Source organism: Zootoca vivipara, chromosome 6 (genome assembly GCF_963506605.1).
Source record: "Zootoca vivipara chromosome 6, rZooViv1.1, whole genome shotgun sequence".
Taxonomy (NCBI): domain Eukaryota; kingdom Metazoa; phylum Chordata; class Lepidosauria; order Squamata; family Lacertidae; genus Zootoca; species Zootoca vivipara.
The window spans coordinates 80,448,335-80,467,776 of NC_083281.1; the positions used below are offsets into that span (position 1 = coordinate 80,448,335).

The 19,442-nt window shown below is 46.6% G+C and overlaps 1 protein-coding gene across 1 annotated transcript in view; it reads left to right on the forward strand.

Moving 5' to 3' along the window:
* Nucleotides 1-18,754, forward strand: part of SSU72 (SSU72 homolog, RNA polymerase II CTD phosphatase) — a 44,929-nt gene extending 26,175 nt beyond the window's left edge. Inside the window, exons 3-5 of the mRNA XM_035117738.2 lie at nucleotides 11,995-12,134; nucleotides 15,811-15,929; nucleotides 18,029-18,754. Of these exons, the coding sequence (XP_034973629.1) occupies nucleotides 11,995-12,134; nucleotides 15,811-15,929; nucleotides 18,029-18,130 (361 nt within the window). The 3' untranslated portion in view covers nucleotides 18,131-18,754. The remainder of the gene's footprint in view (nucleotides 1-11,994; nucleotides 12,135-15,810; nucleotides 15,930-18,028) is intronic.
* Nucleotides 18,755-19,442: the final 688 nt, after the last annotated feature.

The window sequence follows — 19,442 nt, forward strand, 5'->3', positions numbered from 1 at the left end:
GCAATCCCTGGGCCAGAAGATGGCTAACAAAGTGATAAAATGCAATGCAGAATTGAAACAAAGGAGTAAAATTAAAGGCGGCCATATCATTTCATACTCCCAGCAGCTTATAATTCAAAACCCAGTGAAGTAATTGTTGCTCTCTTTCAAAGGGCCAGTAGAGGAGATCTGGTAGGTCTCCTTTAAAAGGGGACGGGCTTCAGCAACAACAACCCCCCATCTGCATACTTTCTCTCTGGTAGATGCTAATCTTAACAAGTGATGGTGGCGATGGATCATCACAACCTCAACTTCGGTTACGGAAGTGGGGGAAGAGCTAGGCCAATTACATTGCTTTCAAAGCACTTAAGCCAGACCTTTGTGTTCTGCACCAGCACAAAACCTGGTGGCCAGGATTCTGAGGTTCCCAGTGTTAGGGGAGTATGGGAAGGTACCCTATTTCAAATCTTGCTTCTGCCATGAACTCTGTTTCTCCTGTTCTCAACACTCAGCCCACGCAGTTCAGGCATGAAACCCACATCTCTATAGTAGACTGCATGCATCTCCTATTGAAAGATTTGCGCACCAGGTGATGAGAAAACACCCTTTATGATCTAGAGATGCTTCAGAGCCATTGCCAGACAAATTTGACCAGGTGTGGGGAACCTTTGGCCCTCTGGATGTTGCTGGATTACAGGCTCCCATCATCTCTGGTCATTGGCCATATCTGCTTGGGCTGAAGCAGCCTTGTAGTTAAGCAACATCTGGAAGGTCAAAGGCCACACTCAAACTAGGTACAGTAATGCAAGGCTAGATGGGACAGTTACACAGACATGGTATAAGGCAGCTTCCTCTTATGTGGGGCAACTACTGTGCTTCAGCTTCTGTCGAGAGAGAAGTGAAGAACACCTGCTAGCAAGAAGGGACCTAAGTGATCTTCTATTCCAACCCCTGCAGCTATAGCATCTCTGGCAGGCTGGTCATCCTCAGCTCAAATGCTTCTGGTTGAGAGCCTCCCTCCCCTTTCCAAGGTGGTCTGTTCTATCATTGTACCGCTTATCCCATTAAGAAATTTCTAACTTTTAAGCCAAGATACGCTTCCCAGCATGTCTAAGCAGTTTGCAAAAAATATAAAATGAAGCATCAACATCCTCAGTAATTAAAAACAGTTTAAAGCAAGTACAGTGGTATGTCAGGTTTTCAATGTAATCCGTTCCGGAAGACCCGAGTTCTGAAATGTTCGAAAACTGAAAACTCGACAGCCGACAGCTAGGCCTCAAGATCTTGCACTCAGCGAAAGCTGCGTGGCATGTTCGACTTCCGAGACGTGTTCGAAAACTGAAGCATTTACTTCCGGGTTTGCAGCGTTCGTAAACCGAAATGTTTGTCAATGGAGACGTTCGAAAACTGAGGTCCCACTGTACTTAAAAGCATTCAAAATATGACTAAAATCAACAGGCACTAAAATGTGATAAAAATGCATATAACTTCTCTTAATCTGGATAGGCTTGCCTAAATGTTCTAAGCAGGTGCCAAAAAGTGTACTGCAAAGATGCCTGTCTGATGTCAGTTGGCAAGGAATTCCAAAGTGTAGGTGCTGCCACACTGAAAGGTGGATTTCTTCCGAGTGTGGAATGGAATCTCATGTGGCACCTGTAACAGGGTTAATTCAGTAGCCCATAGCATTCGAGTCCTCAGAGCAACAGAGAAACCGGTCTCTTCTATCCTCAGTGTGAAAGTCCTTCAAATATTTCCCCCAACTTCACCAGGCGAAATACCCCAGCTCTCCTCAAGTGTTCTTTGTAGTTTCCAGCCCCCCCCCCAATTCTGGGTTGTTTTTTTTCTTCTGGGCACCATAGTACTACAGATGCTGTATTGACTATTATTGCTTGTGACCTGGATACTACTTCTGCAATCTGAGATTGCATTAAGCTGTTTTGGATTGCACATTGCCGGCTCGTGTTTTTCACTTTTGGCCTTGGATGCCCCTAGATCCTCTTCACATGTACGACTGCCCTTCCAGAGCTCTTCTACCTGATAGATGTGCCACGGTTCCTTCATACCTAAATGCAGGTTTTTACATTTTAATCTCTGTTGAAGTCCATCCTGGAGTAAATTAGCAGCATCCATTAATTTTAATGGGTCTGCTCTGAGTAGGGGTAATGTTGGGTACAACCTAGAGTTCCGTTAGTACTCTTAACCTCTTGACAGATTGATTCAGAACTATTCATGATCACTCATTGGGATCCGCCTAACAGTAGTATTGTTAGTATATCATATGGGATGTCATGGAAGACCTTGTGAAATGCTTCATTGAAATCAAGATAAACTACTTTCCTTACCCTTCTCCTTATCTATAAACCTTAGTAACTCTATCAAAATAAAATAAAATACTTACCTGGCAGGGGAGACACCTTGATCATGAAGATAAGGTTAATCTGGCACAACTCAGTCTTTATAAAGCTTGCCCTGGCTCCTGGTAATCCATTCTTTTCTAGTTGCTCACATACAGTTTAAACTGTTCTAGAATTTTGCCTGTTACTGACGCTGAATTGATTTTTCTCTAGCTTCCCAGATTTAACCCCCCTTTTCCTTCCCTTCTGAAGATCTATAGGGACAACATTCATTTCTAGTCACCTGACAGCCGCTGTACCCTGAAATAGAATCTTGTTGCAAGTCCCTTCAGCAACCTGGGATAGAATTCCTCTGGCCCTGGAGGCCTGAACTCCTTTAAAGTAGTTAGGTGTTCTCTAGCTACCTCCTTAGCAATCCTGAGTTGCAAATCCCTCCTTGCATTGTTAGTTCTGCTTTTCCCTTTTTGGGAGAAGACCAAAATAGGAATTGAATGGTTCCTCCTCTCTGTGTCACCTCTTAACACTTCTCTGCCATCCCTAAGCGGCTGTCATTATCCTCCCTTGTTCTTTTTGCTCCAAACATGGCACAAGAAGTTCTTTTTGTCGTTCCTTAAAAGCCTCTGCTCATTTAGCTTCCCTGATACCATCCGTACAGCTTTGGACCCCTCTATTGTGCTCCTCCTTAGTTATAAATCCCTCCATTTCCTATATGTATTATTTAAAAGTCTCAGTTCCTTGGAGGCTTCCCTGTGCTGGCTGCAAGTGGTAGAGCATCTGCTCAGGAGGTCCCAGGTTCAATCCCTGACGTCTCCAGTTAGTGTCGAGAGAGACCCCTGTCTGAAACCCTGGAGAGCTGCTGCCAGTCATTGCAGACAGTACTGAACTAGATGGACCCAGTGGACTGGCTCTGTATAAGGCAGCTTGCTACGTCCCTTACAAGTCTCCTTTTTATCGTTGTTATTGGGAGAGTTTGAGATTGTGGCATCTGCAACATGCTTCCCTCCTAGACCTCAACAAAAATTGTTTACACCAGCCGTTGATTTTCACAGCATGTGGTGGAATAAATGCTCAGCAGCTGGACCCAAATCTTTCTTTAGTTTCTTGGACTTTTCCAGGTGGCACTTTAGAAAACAGTAAACACTAATAAAACCAAAATTAAAGGGTATAATAAAATAGCAGCAATGCAGCCTTAAATAGGCATTATCAAGAGCAAACAATTGCTGGAGCTGAGTCAAGAATCAAATGGTCTTTGCTTGTAGGGAATGCCACACTGGAGACGGTGCCTGAGGAAAGTATTCCACAATAGGGAGCCATCACCGAGAAGGCTCTTCCTCCTCTTTTCACCTGCTCTGTGACATATAGCATGCCCTGTAACATGTGCCTGTTCAAGTTCTATCCCATGCAATCGTGAAGCTGATCTACTGCACAATGCTTGTGCTTCTTGGCCACCATCTATTTTTACTTACATAAAGTAAATACAATTGGTTTTATGCCAGGGAAAATTAGTTCTACTAACTTATCCCTTTCAGTCCAATGGGACTTATGCATGTCAGGTGTCTCAGAATTGCTCCCAGTCACCATCCTGTTTTCTGCCACGAATCTACCTTACGCATGAAGCCAGTTGCTTGCATCCCTTTTATTTTGAGGCCATAATGTGTGACTGCAGAAAGTGATGCAGCATTTAAATGTTGGACTGTCTTTGTCCAGCTGGAAACAACCCTAGCAAGTATGGTCGATGGCCAGGGATAATGGGAGTTGTAGTTCAGCAACTTCTTGAGGACCAGAGGTTCCCACACCTGACATATTTTTGTAGGTCACAGTCATCTTCAGTAGACTTATTTAGCATTATCCTGAGTTGTAGGTACAGGGTAAGATGGAATTATATTTGGTGAGCACAGAGGGGAATGAGGTGGAGTAAGTACACATAAGTTGTTCTGATCCAGCATTTGCAGAAAAAAACAACATAGTGAGCCCTGAAGGCCCATGATCTTCCTTCCGACTGCTTGGAGTTACATGATGTTTCAGCTTCATTGGATAGACCCCAGTTCTCCCTCTCAGCTCTAGAACTTGGGATCATCCAGCAAGCCTGGAATGTTGGAAGATTCAGGAAAGGCGAAAAGGAAGTTCTTATTCATGGAACGTATAGTTGAACTATGGATTACATTCCCACAACATGTAGCGTTGACCAATTTGGATGGTGCTAAATGTGGATTAAACAAATTCATGGAGAAGATTATTGGTGGCTACCATCTACCATGGCTATGTCCTACGTCCACCGTCGGAGGCAGTATGCTTCTGAATACCGGTTGCTTGGAATCACGAGTGGGGAGAGCTGCTGTGGGGAGAGTTGCTCAGGTCCTGCTTTGGGTCTTCACACGTAGGCATCCGGTTGGCCACAGTAAGAACAGGATGGTATGTTAGGTGGCCTTTGGGCTGATCTATCAGCCATGCTCCTCTTACATTCTTATGATACAGTTTTACTGCAGGGTAGTGGCCTTTAGCTGAAGATTCATTTTCATTTAAAACTTTGGAAATGTCAGCCTGCCTCCTCCTCGATCCCTGTGGAGCTCTTCTGTTTTCCTGGTAGGGTTGCCAGCTGGCCCAAGTAAAATGCTGGTGTTTTTTCAACTGGGCTTCTGCTCTAGTTGATCAATAGCTTCATATTTGCATACAACTGCACAGTATCTAATTGAGCATCCATCAGATTAAACCTACAAATAAATCTAGCTGAACTGCCACTTGTTTACGAAGCTTTTTGATTTCACCAGTTGTCAATAGTTTACTGCACCTCGATGAAGGTTGGGGAGCTTAGGCATGTTACGTCCTAAAGCATAGTATTACAGTTAATACTCTCTCCAACCGAAACTTCAAACCCCACCTTCCCTTTACAAACTCCTGAACCAACAGCATTCCGAGAGAGAGAGAGAGAGAAATCTGCGTTAGATTTATGACGTCAAGTTGTCCTGCAAAGAGGAAGCTTTGCAGCATCTGCTGTTGGTGGAGAGAAGTGAGGAAAGTCTTACAAGATTTGAGGAAAAGCTAGAGAGATCAGGAGGTCTTTAATCACAAATGCTTCTGCAGCCTTTCTGTCTTCAACTGGTGAGTTGAGTTGAGTTGAGGGGAAGCAAAAGCAGGTCCCTGCCCCAAGGAGACAACAATCCTAACTCAGTTGTGGGGCAGATGATGATGATGGGAGAGGAGATGGGGGAAAACATTGGCAAGGAGAAATGAAGGTGAACAGATTTTCTTAAGTTACTTTCATCTTGGTGAAGGATGAAATAACGTGAATCGCACTGGGGGTGCCACCACTGTCTTTTCAGTTGTTTCTTTAAAGGGTGGGGGGCAAAGTGAGGAGGAAGAAGTATACAGTAATAAAAACAGATTCAAAAGTGAGTTTCATATTTCAGGTCGAACCAGTCCTCAGTTGCCAATATTGTAGTATCCACCCTTTGCACCCAGCTGCAAGCCCTAGCAACCCCACACTTGTGGAAACCCTGGGATGTGTTCACTACCGTAGCACTAGGTTTAAGTCACTTAACAGTATACTCACTGCACTGGTATAACTGGTTGTGCAATGGGGAACATTGAGTACATTCCCTTAGATAGTTGCACTATGGATTGCACAACAAGCTTCTGCCAGCACAACTTCTTGTGTTGGATTCCTTTGTTGTGCCAGCTTTAAAACTGCCATCCATCGTGCAAAGGGGTCTTGCATTAGTGGGCAGAGAATGTTGGATGCAGCCCCCTGTAATCATTTCTGTGGCCAAATAGCTTCCTATGTCGCTGCAGGAAATCCATTTTAAGCCTTTGGCAGCTTCTGCCAGTCCCAAAGTTGGGGGAAATATATTTGGCAGCCATTTCTCACTTAATCTTAACAGTAGTGTTCACCTTACTGCCGGTTAGCTCTCCGTGGAGCAAGAACAACTACTTCAGTGCATGCCCTGTGAAATGCATTCCTACGTCTACCCAATAATGCGCTAGTTTGGGGTCATGAATAACTTAACAAAAATACACTTCCTGATTAACTTATAATTATGCAAAGCAAGTGAGGTGTGTGCAGCAATGGTCCCTTGCCATTTTATTTTACTGAGAGCTGCTTTTTTTATGTTTACTTTGCTGTTCAGCCAGCTGCTTACAAATGCCAGTGATAAGACAGTCTCAGTCCTTAGGCATACAGTCTTAAAAGTCACAACAGGAAAGGAAGGAGGAGGAGGAGGAGAAAAGCAACATTGGGCTTTATTCCTCAATTACTGGATTCTTGTAATGGCCAGCTGGGGTTGAAAGATTTCCACGAGAGGAGGATTTTGTTCCTAGTGTGAAGAAGAAATACTCTTGTGGCAGCTAGACAGTTGATGGAAAGGGGGCTGCCTTGCTTGTGGCAGGACAAGGATGATAAATCTCCAGACGTTGGACTCCAACTTTGGACTCATGTCCGTCCAGCACAGCTAACAGTCAGGGATGATGGGAGTTGGTAGCCCAGAGACATCTGGAGGACTGCAGCTCCCCCATCGCTGCCATAGGACTGCCTCTGTCCCTTCCTTGCTTGGGGTGGGAGAGGGGCACAGACAATGCTGCAATGCTGTCACATCCGCAATGTAAGGGGCAGCTCCTTGCCAGAATGCCCTTTAGAGGGGGGTTAAGACACAGCTATGACTAGGCCAAGCTTTTTGAGAGTAGCCCAATGGAATGGAGCCTCCAGACTCAGCAGCAGTATACCTGTAGGGCCACACCACAACTGGCAGCCAATCACATTCATGTTTTGGATGTGGGCTGCTTGGAAACCTGGCACCACTGGGAGGGTTAGGCTGGAAGATCCTTGGTCTGCTTTTAGCAGGGCTCTTGGCGTTAAGTATTATCATCTTGGACCCAGGAGCATTATGGGTTGTTTATTTTTTTTTTAAGTATATAGGAAGAAGTTGGGGCACGCCACAAGGATTTCCTTCTCTGCAGCAAAGCAAAGTAACAGCATGAATATCCCACCTTTTTCCTCCGAGAAGCTCAAGGTGGCAGACATGCGCCTCGCCTGTTATCCTCACAACAACCCTGTGAGGTAGGTTGCACAGAGAAGGTGCCTGGCCCCAGGGTGCAGCCCAGTGAGCTTCACCATGGCTAAGTGGGGCTTTGAACCCTAGACTCTCAGGTCCTAGTCTTGACACTTCACTAGTGGCATGGTGAAGCTGGTATTGTAGACAGGCCCTATATGCTTGCCAGCAACCAAAGAGCTGGATAGATCAGTTATCTGGCTTGTCAGCTTCCTTCTGAAGTGAGGATGCCGTGGGTGCGAATTCTCTTGCAGCGTGGTAGGAGGCAAGGCCATATTTAGATGGATCCCAAGTGAGCTACTTGTCTGAGCTTAGGGCAGTCTCTCCGGAGTGTCCCAAAGTTACCCGGAACGCTTCATAGATTTGGATGTTTTAGAAACCCCCTCCCCCCCACATGCACACTGCGGGCAACGGGCCTGCAAAAATGGGAAATGTTTTCTCCCCAAGCTTGCCATGTAGGGAGACATGCCAAGGAGTGATGTGACCGGGGTCACATATCACAGTGCTTTAGAGGAGAAGTGTTGAAGTAACGTGCAAATGTCTTATTGTCCTGTGCTCTTTGCTAGCGGCACTTGCTTAAAAATGCTGAGAACCCTAGTCTTTCTGCTTCTGTTCCACATGCTCACGCACCCATTCCTGTCAAATCGGCCTTGCCCCTAGTTTCTGTGACTTTTGTTGGCAACTGAGCAGGATGTGAGCCTAAGTACTTCCTTTTCTCCTCCATTGCAACTCGCTAGCCCTTGGACCCATCCTTCTGAAATTTTGCAGGTTACCTTCCTAGAGGCGCCTCTCCCAATATATATACCTTTTACATAGCAAAACGCATTTCTCACAAAGCCGCAAGGAAGAAAATCAGGTGGGGCTACTTACTGTGCCTGCACATTTCACCCAATTCCATCAAAGGGGGGGGGAGTTTAAAACTTCTTTTAAAATTACCCCAAAATAGTGAATTAGGGGGAGGAATGATTCACCTCTTGGAATCAGGATTTGGCTGGAAACCCTAAGCTGATTTGGGCATCCTCTGAATAGGTTAGGAGCAATTTGGGCTGTTTTCCAAAGTGCCACATCAGGGTCTGGAAAAAAAAGTTGGCTCACTCTCTTAATAAGCAGGAGTTTAGGAAGATTAGGAGATCAGGTTATCACTAATTATCTATTATACACCTTAATATGACAGGTTTCATGTGCTAGATTGACAGCCCTTGGTTGCACTGGAAGGGAATATTCAGCCTCCCTTTGCAGAGTAAAATTGCAGAGCGGAAATTGTTTTTAAAAGGCCCTTAGTTTATAGCCCCCCTTAAAAGCCTTAACTGATTCATTTTGATGCCTTCTTATACAACATGTTTTCTGATATCATTTAATTTATTTCAGCTTTGCTAGTAACTCTGACTTCTCATCACTGGAGCTCCTGTCTAGGATTCACTTGTGTTTGGGTTTTTGTTTCGTTTTTTGAGATTTCCACAGGCATTGCTGATAAGGCTTTGAGTTCATCTTCACAGTCTTAAGGGTTCATTCTTTTAGCAGGCATCCCCAAACTTCGGCCCGCCAGATGTTTTGGACTACAATTCCCATCTTCCCCGACCACTGGTCCTGTTAGTTAGGAATCATGGGAGTTGTAGGCCAAAACATCTGGAAGGCCGCAGTTTGGGGATGCCTGCTTTAGAACATGAGACTCTTAATATCAGGGTCATGGGTTCAAGCCCCATGTTGGGCAAAAGATTCCTGCATTGCAGAGGGTTGGACTAGATGACCCCTCGCAGTCCCTTCCAGTTCTACAGTTCTATGATTGTATGACTAGAAATGTGACCCCCCCATCAATAAATGAAAGAAAAACAAGAATTGGGATGCTAAAATTTGAGTTTCACTAATGCCTGACTTAATCCAAACAGAAAACTGACATATGACTGTTTGAAAGAACATCATAGATTTATTATTACCGATTTATTATTATCAATAGTAATAATTTGCTAGAATCAAATTAGATTAAACTTTTTTTAACAATATGAAGTAGTTACTTGACATTCCTTCCCCACCACTGTCATTCCTCAAAAACGGGAGCATCTAAGGGAATTCTGTGCTGATTTATCTCTTGAGTGAGCTGAACTTGATGGGAATTACTTCCTACTAAAATAACACAGAGGGTTTGCTTTGAAAAATAACAGATTTTGCTGCATCAATAGAAGAAGATGGGTTGGTGGTGGGATAACACAGGCAAAACGTTCCCAGATAGTTCTGTACTAGTTGCCCTCAATCTCTGGGAGAAGATAAGAGAAGGAAGATAAACATGTTCCAGAAGGGATGCAGCAGTGAAAATACAAGGACTCGGTTCTGCTCTTCTGACCACGAGATGCCTCTTATCCATGCCCCTGCTCCGAAACGGTGAACGAGACAGATGTTTTGCGCACAGGTGCGTCATACAGCTACACTTGAGGAGCTGGGATGCACTGTAGGTTTCTGTTGAGCATACAGCCCCCAAAAGTGGTGTCTGCACTGCGGGTTGCTGGAATGGTGGTGGTGGTGAAATCTTAGCTGCATGTAAAACTTGGCAAACTTTCACCATGGGGGGAATGATAATCGCTACCTTGCAAATCTCTTTGCTCTGGGAGAACTGGACTGGGGCTCTGGCCCACAGGGCAGATTCTCCATAGACTGGGTGGGACAAAGGTGAGTTTCTCCCCCCGCCCAAGAGACTATTTTGAACCACACAATGGTGGCCTTGGCTCGATTTATACACAAAGTGAAGCAATGGTTTAAAATAAAACTCTGGTTTGTAACCCTCACGACCACTTTGCCCCTCCCCTGCTCCTAACTGGGCCATTCAGGGGAGGAAATAACCTGGGAGCCTGACTTCTTGCCATGTTCAAACCTGGGCTTGTGGTTTGTTTCCCTCTAAACCAGGGATGGGGAACCCGTGGCCTTTAAGATCTGTTTGGACCACAATTCCCATCATTGCTGACTTTGGGCCATGTTGGCTGGGGCTGATGGGAGCTGTTGTCTAAAACATTGGTGAGCAGGAGCCTGGGTGAGGGGAGCAAAGGTTCCCCATTCCTGCTGTAAGCAACTCACGAAAAGTAAACCACAATGTGTTATTGGCTTGTGGCTCATGATTGATTTGGAGGAGATGAACCACAAGTGCAGGGTTGCATTATCACAGTGAGCCAGACTGGCTTGTTTCTTCCCCTGTTCTGCACAGTTGCCAGCAAAGTGCTCGTGCGCGTCAAACCATAGTTTTATTTTAAACCATGGCTTAGTGTTGCATGCAAACTGGCCTGTGACATACTCTGCTGCAAACGCAGCCATTAGAAAATGTTATGGTAGGGCTGTGACTAGCCTGCGGCCCTTCAGAAATTGAGGGACTCCAGCTCCCATCAGCCCCATCCAGCATCATCTATATCACGCTTCCTCAACCTCGGCCCTCCAGATGTTTTGAGACTACAATTCCCATCATCCCTGACCACGGGTCCTGCTAGCTAGGGATCATGGGAGTTGTAGGCTCAGTGGTTTAACCCACAGCAGCACCCGTGTCCCTGTAATGCCTACCTGCAAAAGAAAAAAGTAATTGGCAATAGAATTTGACTTTTCAGACAGCCTTTTTCACATCGGGCCGGCACATTTGATAATCTTTGAACTCCATTTGATGTACTTAGCTGGGGTTGGGGGGCATTAGTGGAAAGATAGATGCCTGCTGCTCAGGACTTGGCAAAGGAGGAGGTTGGGACAAAAGTGGTTGTGATCGGATAACAAGTGAATGTGGTTATATGGACTTTGATGTGATGCTATTGGGGCTTCATTGTTTAATTCAGGGATCAGGAACCAGGGGCTGCTGCAGATACTGGATTCCATCTCCTCCTCATCCCCAGTCACTGGCTTTGATGGACGGGCCTGGTGGTCTCGTAGACCATAACAGCACAAGGACACTGGTTTGGAGATGGCTGTTTTAAGATTTTCAGGTCCCCCATTTCCAGCTGTAGACAGTGCATTGGATCAAGTCGATGCGTGTGAAATCTCAGGTTCCTGACTATTCACCTTGGTTTGCAAGAAAGCAAGTTGCTAGTCCTTGTGACTACCAAGAGTGCCAGGGAGATTTTAAAAGCAAAATGAAGCTTTTTTAAATTTTATTTTACAACAGAAGAGCTTATAAAAAAATTGAGGTAGCAAGCATCGTCATAAAAAAGAGGGCTTTCCCCCTTCTCTGTCAGATAGGTGGGGGTTCTGTTTCCATGAAGCCGGCTGCTATGGTGTGCATTACAGAAAAAAATGATGTGGTGTTTCTTGTATGAGAAATGTTTTACCTGTGTGCAAATTCAATCCACACACTTGTCATTTTAATCAGCTAAACCATTTCAAGGCTTCTTTGATCTCTAAGCCTTATTTTATCACATAGAGATGTCTTATCCTAGGAGGAGCACAAGGGATTGTCTTGTACGTCCACAGAGTTAAACTTGAGAGGGCAAGGGGAAAAAAGATGATTCTTGGGATCGCTTGTTCCAAATTTACCTTATTCCCCACCCCCCACAACTGTCCTAAGTGATTCCCAAACAAACAAAATGTAACCCACTAAAATCAACCCCAACGACAGCAACCTTTTTGACTTGTAAGTTCCTTAACCCTGGTAACCTCAGCTATACACAGAACGGGATTTTGCACATGTTGGACAGAAACAAGCGGATCAAGCCACGGCCGGAGAGATTCCAGAACTGTAAAGACGTCTTTGATTTGATCTTGACGTGCGAAGAAAGGGTCTATGATCAAGTAGTAGAAGGTAAGGAGATGAAAGTTGTTTGCTTTAATGGCAAGGAGCAGTATGCTATGGTGCCAGGAGTGGGCTGGGCTGAATATGGCCTTCCGGCACACCCTGGGCCACAACCCTCCTGGAATTCTTCTAACATAACTGGAATGTGTCCTTGAACTGTTCATCCCTCTAGCTTGCCTGAATGGAGAGAGAGGCGTGTTTGTGTGTTTTGCCTCTGGCCCCCAGAATGCTCCTTGTAAGGGAAGGTGGCCCCTGATCTAAAGAACATTCACCACTGCTCCTTAGTTGTTGGCATATTGGACAAGGACAACAGAGACTTTGGTTCAAATCGCTGTTCACTTCTCAAGCTTGCGGTGTGACCTGCAATCAGTCGCTCTTTTCCTTTCTGGCCCACTTTGCAGGGGTTGTCACAAGGATGCATTTGCTGGAGGGCAAATTTTTCACAGAGGCTGGGTGGCCACCTGTACTTGTGATGCAGAACATCCATCAATCAGGGGGTTGGTCTCCACCTTTAAAGACCTTTCCAACTCAAAAGCTCAACGGGGGTTGAGAGTGGCAGTGGGGACTGCTTACCACCACCACCACCCCGACTCTCTGAAGAAGGGATGGCGTAAACATGTGATGGAAACAATCTGGGCTCAAACTCAGATGGGGTTGTGTGTCCTGTGGTTCAGCAGAAGTTTCTAAGAGAGAATCCTTCCTGGGAACTACAGACCTAGGAAGCACCTTCCCCCACCCCCCCAAACACGGTTCTGCAGTGGGACCAACCGAATGCAAATCCAATTAGGTTTCTGCAGTGACGCTGCATTCCTGTTAGTGCTGCTCTGTGATCCTGCTGTTCCTCCAAAGAGGCCTGGGAATCTATGCATTGGATTATTTCTGCTTCACCCTTGCATCAGCCTGGGGTTAGGCTTCAGAGCAGATTATTGGCCAGCTCTTGACTCATTGACTTTTGTGGCTGAGCAAGGATATGGAGGTAGGCCTCCTTGGTCCAGCAGTCTTATTTGCTGGGTGAAGTCCCAATGGCAGCTTGCATATCCCCAAAACAGGAGACAGGAGAGAGCACAGATTTGCATCTGGTCTCCATTGATAAGCAGCTTCAAGGGCCCCTCCTCTCCCTTCCTGTGGTTGTCTTTACAAACCACGCATGGGACAGGCTGCTCTTCAAATAGAGGACTGCCCTCTGGAAAGTAGGCCATGTGGCCATCTTAGGTCTGGGCCTTCCTCACAATGGAATGGGCCCACTGTTGTCCCTGCACATTCGTTTGCCCTCTCCCTGAGTTCATCAGAAGGGCATCACTGGGTCCAAAGGTCTGTCTAGTTCCACCTTCTTATATCCCACAGTGGCCAAAGAGATGGTTGCAGAAAGGCAATTGTCCTCCCTCTCTGTCACTCATAAGAAGTGCCCTGCAAGTAACTGGCATTTGGAGGCACAGTGCAGAGGGGGAGAACATGCCCACAGTGACCGCACTGCCCAGACAAAGAGACAAAGAGAGTGAGGCCAGCAGGCAGCCATTGCAAGGGTGAGGAGAAAAGGATGGCCTTTTCTGAATCACAAGCGGGAAGAGGCACTGTCACACTTTCTCAAACTTGGGTCTCCAGCTGTTGCTGGACTACAACTCTCATCATCCCTGACTAGCAGGACCAGTGGCTGGGAATGATGGGAGTTGTAGTCCAACAACAGCTGGGGACCCACTGCCATAGAGGCTCCTGTGGTTGGCTGAAATAAGAACAGAATGCTAGACTGTTCCAGGATGCTTGGGCTGACCCAGCAGCCAGGCTCTTATTGAGGCTCCTGGCTAGGTTAAGGAACTCGACAGGTCCCTGACGATGAAGGCCATGTTCTAGTTTAAGGGCACACAAAGCCCTGTACAAAACCAAAACCGCCTGTTGTTTCAGGCAGGAGCCCCTTCTAGGTTATGGTAAGCCAGGTCTGTAAGCAGCAGCATGGTATAGGACTTGCTGTTAAATGTGGCTCTACCTCGCTTTTAAAATTTAAACTAGGCATTTACACAACCCCCGTGCAGCAACTCTGGCTAAGCCTGGTTGGTGGTGTTGGCAGATCTGCCGCTCATCGTCTCTCCAGCTCCCTGGCTTTGCCTCGCCCCCGCTAGGATGTGGCAGATCTTCAAATTTAGGAAGCAGCCGAGCGGACACTGTGGTGTCTCATAAATAAAAAATGTCCAGGGGCAAGGTGGGTTCCTCACCGGCCAGGCTCTGCCTTCACTCCAGGGCTGTCCACTCAGTTGCCGCAGAGCTCAGAGTGCATTACAGGGAGCCGTCTTGGAGCCTTCGCTGGTTTCCTTAATGAGTCGCTGTGCCGAGAGATGAATGAAATCTTCACTCTTTGCTTCGGGGGGAGTTGTCCTCCTTGAGACAGAGGGTTCATTTTGCAGCAGTTGGGGAAGGCGAAGGCCGCCTGCTTGCTAATTTCCACTTTCTTTACCCTCTTCCCTCTCTCTTCTGCATGCAATTCTTCACATAAGTGGCACAGGAGAGAGCCCGAATCCCCGCTGGAAGTCCCCGCTATGAACAGATGATGAGATTTTTAAGCTGGGCTGCTTCGCTTTGTTTGGCCTGATCTGCTGGAAACACTGTTCAGGGAGGGGGAGGGGGGCGGTGGACCAGTTTCTGAGCTTTACATTTGCAGGTCAGCATCTTGAGGCTCCTTAACGCTGCCTGGGAAACCGTGTCTTTTTGACCGTGCCGGATCCGTGTATGTGATGGTGTTGTCCGCACACCAGTCTTAAAAATAAACAAATCTCTTGTCCTGCTGTGGGTTCCCTTGGTAGAACAAGAGAAAATGTAGTTATATTAAGAGAGATGCAGTACAACACGGGCAGGAGACCTTTTTCAAACCTAGGCCCACATTCCCTTCTCAGCGCCCTTCTGGGGGCCACATGCAAGTGGTGGGCGAGGCTTGAGACAAACGTGGGCAGAGCAATGAATGTCAGTGTGTTACCTTTTTAAAAAATAGTTAAAAACAACTCAAGGACACATTCCAGCCACGCAGAAGCACTCCAGGAGAGTTTGGAGCAGGTTGTTGCTTGGGGCCCAAGGGCCAGAGTTTATAGAGGGCCACATTTGGTTCCCCGATCTTTACATTAAAAAGAACCAGCCAAGATGCCACCAGATTAGAAGTCTCAAAATTGGAATTCCACCAACGTCCGTGCTGCTGTCAGGCCCAATGCAAGGAGTGTTTCTTCAAAGAGCCCTGGGGAAAGAGGCCTTAGCTCAGTGGCAGAGGCCCTACTTTGTCCAAGGTTCAGACTCCAACATCTCCTGTTTTAAATAGCTTGGGCAGCAAGCAGTGGGAAGGAGCGGCCTGCATTTGTGGAAAGCCACTGGCAGTTGAGTTCCTAGACAGGCAGAGTGCGGACTTGTCTGAGGCCACTTCCTGCGCTCCTTAAGAGGCTTTGCATTATTTTAATTCCATTGGCCCAAGACATGCAAATGTTGCTCCCTTCCTTCTCCTGATGCCGCCTTCGCTAACCTGGCACCCCCCCCCAGATGTTGTTGGACCCCCAACTCCTCGTCAGCCCCGACTGTCGGCCAGCACCTGCTGGGGCTGATAGGAATCAGACTCCCAACAACATCCAGAGCAGACACGAGTTCCCTACTGCCAGTTTGAAGGCTTGCTTTCCACCTGCACCCAAAACCAATTTTCTTTGTTTTTGCACCTCAGACTTAAATTCTAGAGAACAGGAGACATGCCAACCTGTACATGTGATCAACGTGGACATTCAGGATAATCACGAAGAGGCAACGCTGGGAGCTTTCCTTATCTGCGAACTATGTCAATGTGTAAGTATTTTTATTTTAACCTTTTTACTCCAATCTCCTCTTTGGGCTACCAGAGGATGCCTTTCCCCTGTGGTGATTTTGAACCCCTGCTAAGTCCTTCTGCTCCCAAGAAACTTCTATGAAGCTCACAGGCAAGGTGTGAAAGTGAAACGCTTCCCCTCCCTGCTGCTCAGAGGTACACTGCCCCTGAACATGGCTGTTCCATTCCTCGCTATCCATAAAGACACCCACCTGGACCAGCAGCCTTGCAGCAGCTGGCCCGGTCCCTCCAGGACAGAGGCCTTCTGCTGGTGAGTTAGGAACCACCAGTGGGCCGCTGCCGTGATCCAAGGCAGGCTGCAACGGGAGCACTTCTACCATGCAAATGCTGAAGCAATGGGGCCCCCGATGCATTTGTGCTGGCTCTGGAAAGGTTGAAGATCTGTGCTCCAGCGTGATCTGAAGCCGGAGGCTACACCTCCCTCCCATTCATGCCCAGCATCTGCTTGGGAAGTTCAGATCGCACAGCCAGTTCTTACCTTTGGCAGCCCTGTGTGTGTGAGAAAGAGCGCTATCTCGGGACATGTGCACAAAATCGTAAGGCAAGCTGCCTTCCTTCCTGGGCAACCTTCCGAGGGCCGCTTGCCAGAGCGGCCGCAGCCAGAGGGCGAAAGCAGCTGGAACACCAAAGGAGCGGCTCTCGCCTCTCTATCCTCCACCCTAGCAAGCAAGAGGCATTATCACGGTTTCAAGGGCGCTTTCTATCCAGGCCAAAACACTCAAGGAAGGGTGCCAAGCAGAGCCACTAAGAAGGGTGCCCAGGGAGAGAGGAAGCTTGAAGGGTTGTGTTTGGCCCCCAGTTTCCCAACCCTGCTGTAGAATCTAGCTAGGAGGCAAGCATGGAAGTCCCCTCCCTCCACCCATTGACCCACTATGCTCCCTTCCAGGGTGTTGCTTGCTCTGTGCACAATTTGAGCAAAGGGCGTTGTATTTGCAGCCACTGTGGCTTTTTACCTGCCCAGCCTGCCATTGTGAGCGTGTAGGGAATTAAGGCGAAACCCCAAACCTTGAACGGAGCTGAGGCATCTTCTCTGCTTCAAAGAGAAGAAAAGAAACCAGCTCACTTCTGTGGTGTTTTTTTGTTTTTTTTTTAAAAAAGTGGGTCAGCCAGCCCAGGGCAGACTTGGGAATAGAACTCTCCTCTCCACGGGGTCCCACTCCTGCAGAAACTAGGCCACTCCACCTGCATCTGAATGGAGTAACGGGAAAAATGAAAGAAAGGCTTGAGCTCTTTGTCCGCTTGTCAAGTCTGGAGGCGCTTTGTTTGGGTCAAATGGGGAAAGGCTGCTTTCACTCCCGGTGGTGTGTGATTTCTAAGCAGGTCCAGAGGCTGTTAGAATATATAAAAAGTCACAGTGGTTTAGAGCCATGCTCTTCAACCTGGAAACCTGGTCTTTCCAGATGCTCCAGAACTTCCATCACCCAGCCTGCTTAGCCAGTGTTGGGGCCCACAGTTGAAGAATGCTGGCTTGGGGGACAGTCCTGGGGTCTGTTCCTTTTGCAAGGCTTATATGGCTTTCTTAGGCGTGGGGCTAGCCAACGCAGTGCCTTCCACGTGTTTTGGAATGCAGTTCCCATAACTCCCAACATTTGGCCCTGCTGGCTGGGGCTGATGGGAGATCATGGAATCGTAAGAGTTGCAAGGGGCTCCCAAGGGTCATCTAGTCCAAATCCCTGCAATGCAGGCATCTCAGCTAGAGCATTCATGGCAGATGGCCATCCAACCTCTGCTTAAGTGTCTGAAGGGCACCATGTTGACTATCCCAGTTCAGCAACACCTGTAGGGCCAAAGGTTTCCCCGCACCTGTTAGAGATGATAGCACATGGTCTTATTGTAGCAGACATCGTCCAGAAGGGGTGTCTGCCCTCCCGGTGCACAGGAAAAGTGCTTCTTTTAGGGCGGGTGGCAGCGGGACACCTCTTCTTCGATGGGTGCTTTCCATTGAGGTTTTTCTTTTGTTTGCACTTCTCTTTTTTGTAAGAGAACAGAGCAGCACAACCCTCCTTTCAAAATAAATACGTGAGCCCTAACGCTTCCCCTCTTGCCTGTTTGTTTCCAGATACAGCATACAGAAGATATGGAAAATGAAATAGACGAGCTGTTACAAGAATTTGAAGAGAAAAGTGGAAGGACTTTTCTGCACACGGTCTGCTTTTATTAAAAGCACGCCCGCCTCTTCCTCTTAGGCCTTACTTGCAGACGAAAGAAGAAGCATGTGTTAGTTCTGAATCTACTGGACTGTTTTCTCCCTTCCTCTTGGAGAAGTCGACTTAACAACCTCTTCCATTGTTGCTGTTTAATTTTTCTCCCCAACCTGCGCGAGTGTTTGTTTGTTTTTGTTATTTTTTAAATTGTTTGTGGGATGTTTCCACGCAGAAACGCAAACAAACTTTGTGTGTATAAAATGAAAGAAATTCTTTACATGAAACGCTGCTTTATTTAAGAGATTTTTTAAAAAAGAAAAAGAAATCAAGGTTTTGTTTAACTCTTCCCCTGTCTCCTCTCTTCCCACCTCCCTCTATTGGATGCCCTGCTTTAATTGTTATAAGTAGGGTTTTAATTATAAAGAGAATATATGCAGATGATATCATTTATATTTTCCACCATAAATATCATATTTCAGTTATTGGGTATTGGGGGAGGCGGCAGTGCAGGGGAGATGCTTTTCTTTTAATGCAACAGAACTGAACGGCTGGGATATGCAAAGGTATGAATGGGACAATTAATATCTGTATAATAATAGGAATGAAAATTGGAAGTGTCTAATAAATATAAACTGCGCCATTTCTGTCCTGTTCCTTATGTTCCTTATGGCAATGTGTAATATATCCTCCTATATAGTAAACATGCAAGGTTATCGTCGCACAGCCGCTGTTGGAGGAATTGCAGTGCCACGTCACAACCCTCGAAATGCATGAAGCTAGGGTGTGGTAGGGGAGCAAGACTGAAGACAGGTTGCACAAGAGCGACCACGGCATGAGAGTGAGATGAGGGAGAAACTGATGGGGAAAGTGGTGGTTTTAAACAATGGCAGGTGTTTGAGTAAAGTACCTTCATACGCTGGAGTATTTGAGGGTTCCGCATCCTGTATCCTCACATGAGGCAATAAGGAATGGAAGAGACAGAAGTTTGAGTACAGTGAGAAGGGAGTTACACTGTAAGGAAAACAAGTGCCTGTTTTAAACAACAGCAGGGACAGAGGGAAATGGAAAATGTGGCAATTTTCAACAATGGCAGAGGTTTGAGTAAAGTAGGCGGGGTTGACCCAAAGAGGGGACATGACAGTTTACAACAAGGCTTGAGTACAGTGTGAAGGAAACTGAAATATGTCCTGTTTTAGTTTTTTGGTGTTAGCTTTTGTGCTGTACCCATCTCTGCTTTTTTTCCTTGTTAAAAGGTGCTGATTAAAAACAAATCCTTCAATGTTTCTCCAACTTCTGCTTTACTCAAACTTATGTAGTTTGAATACAGCT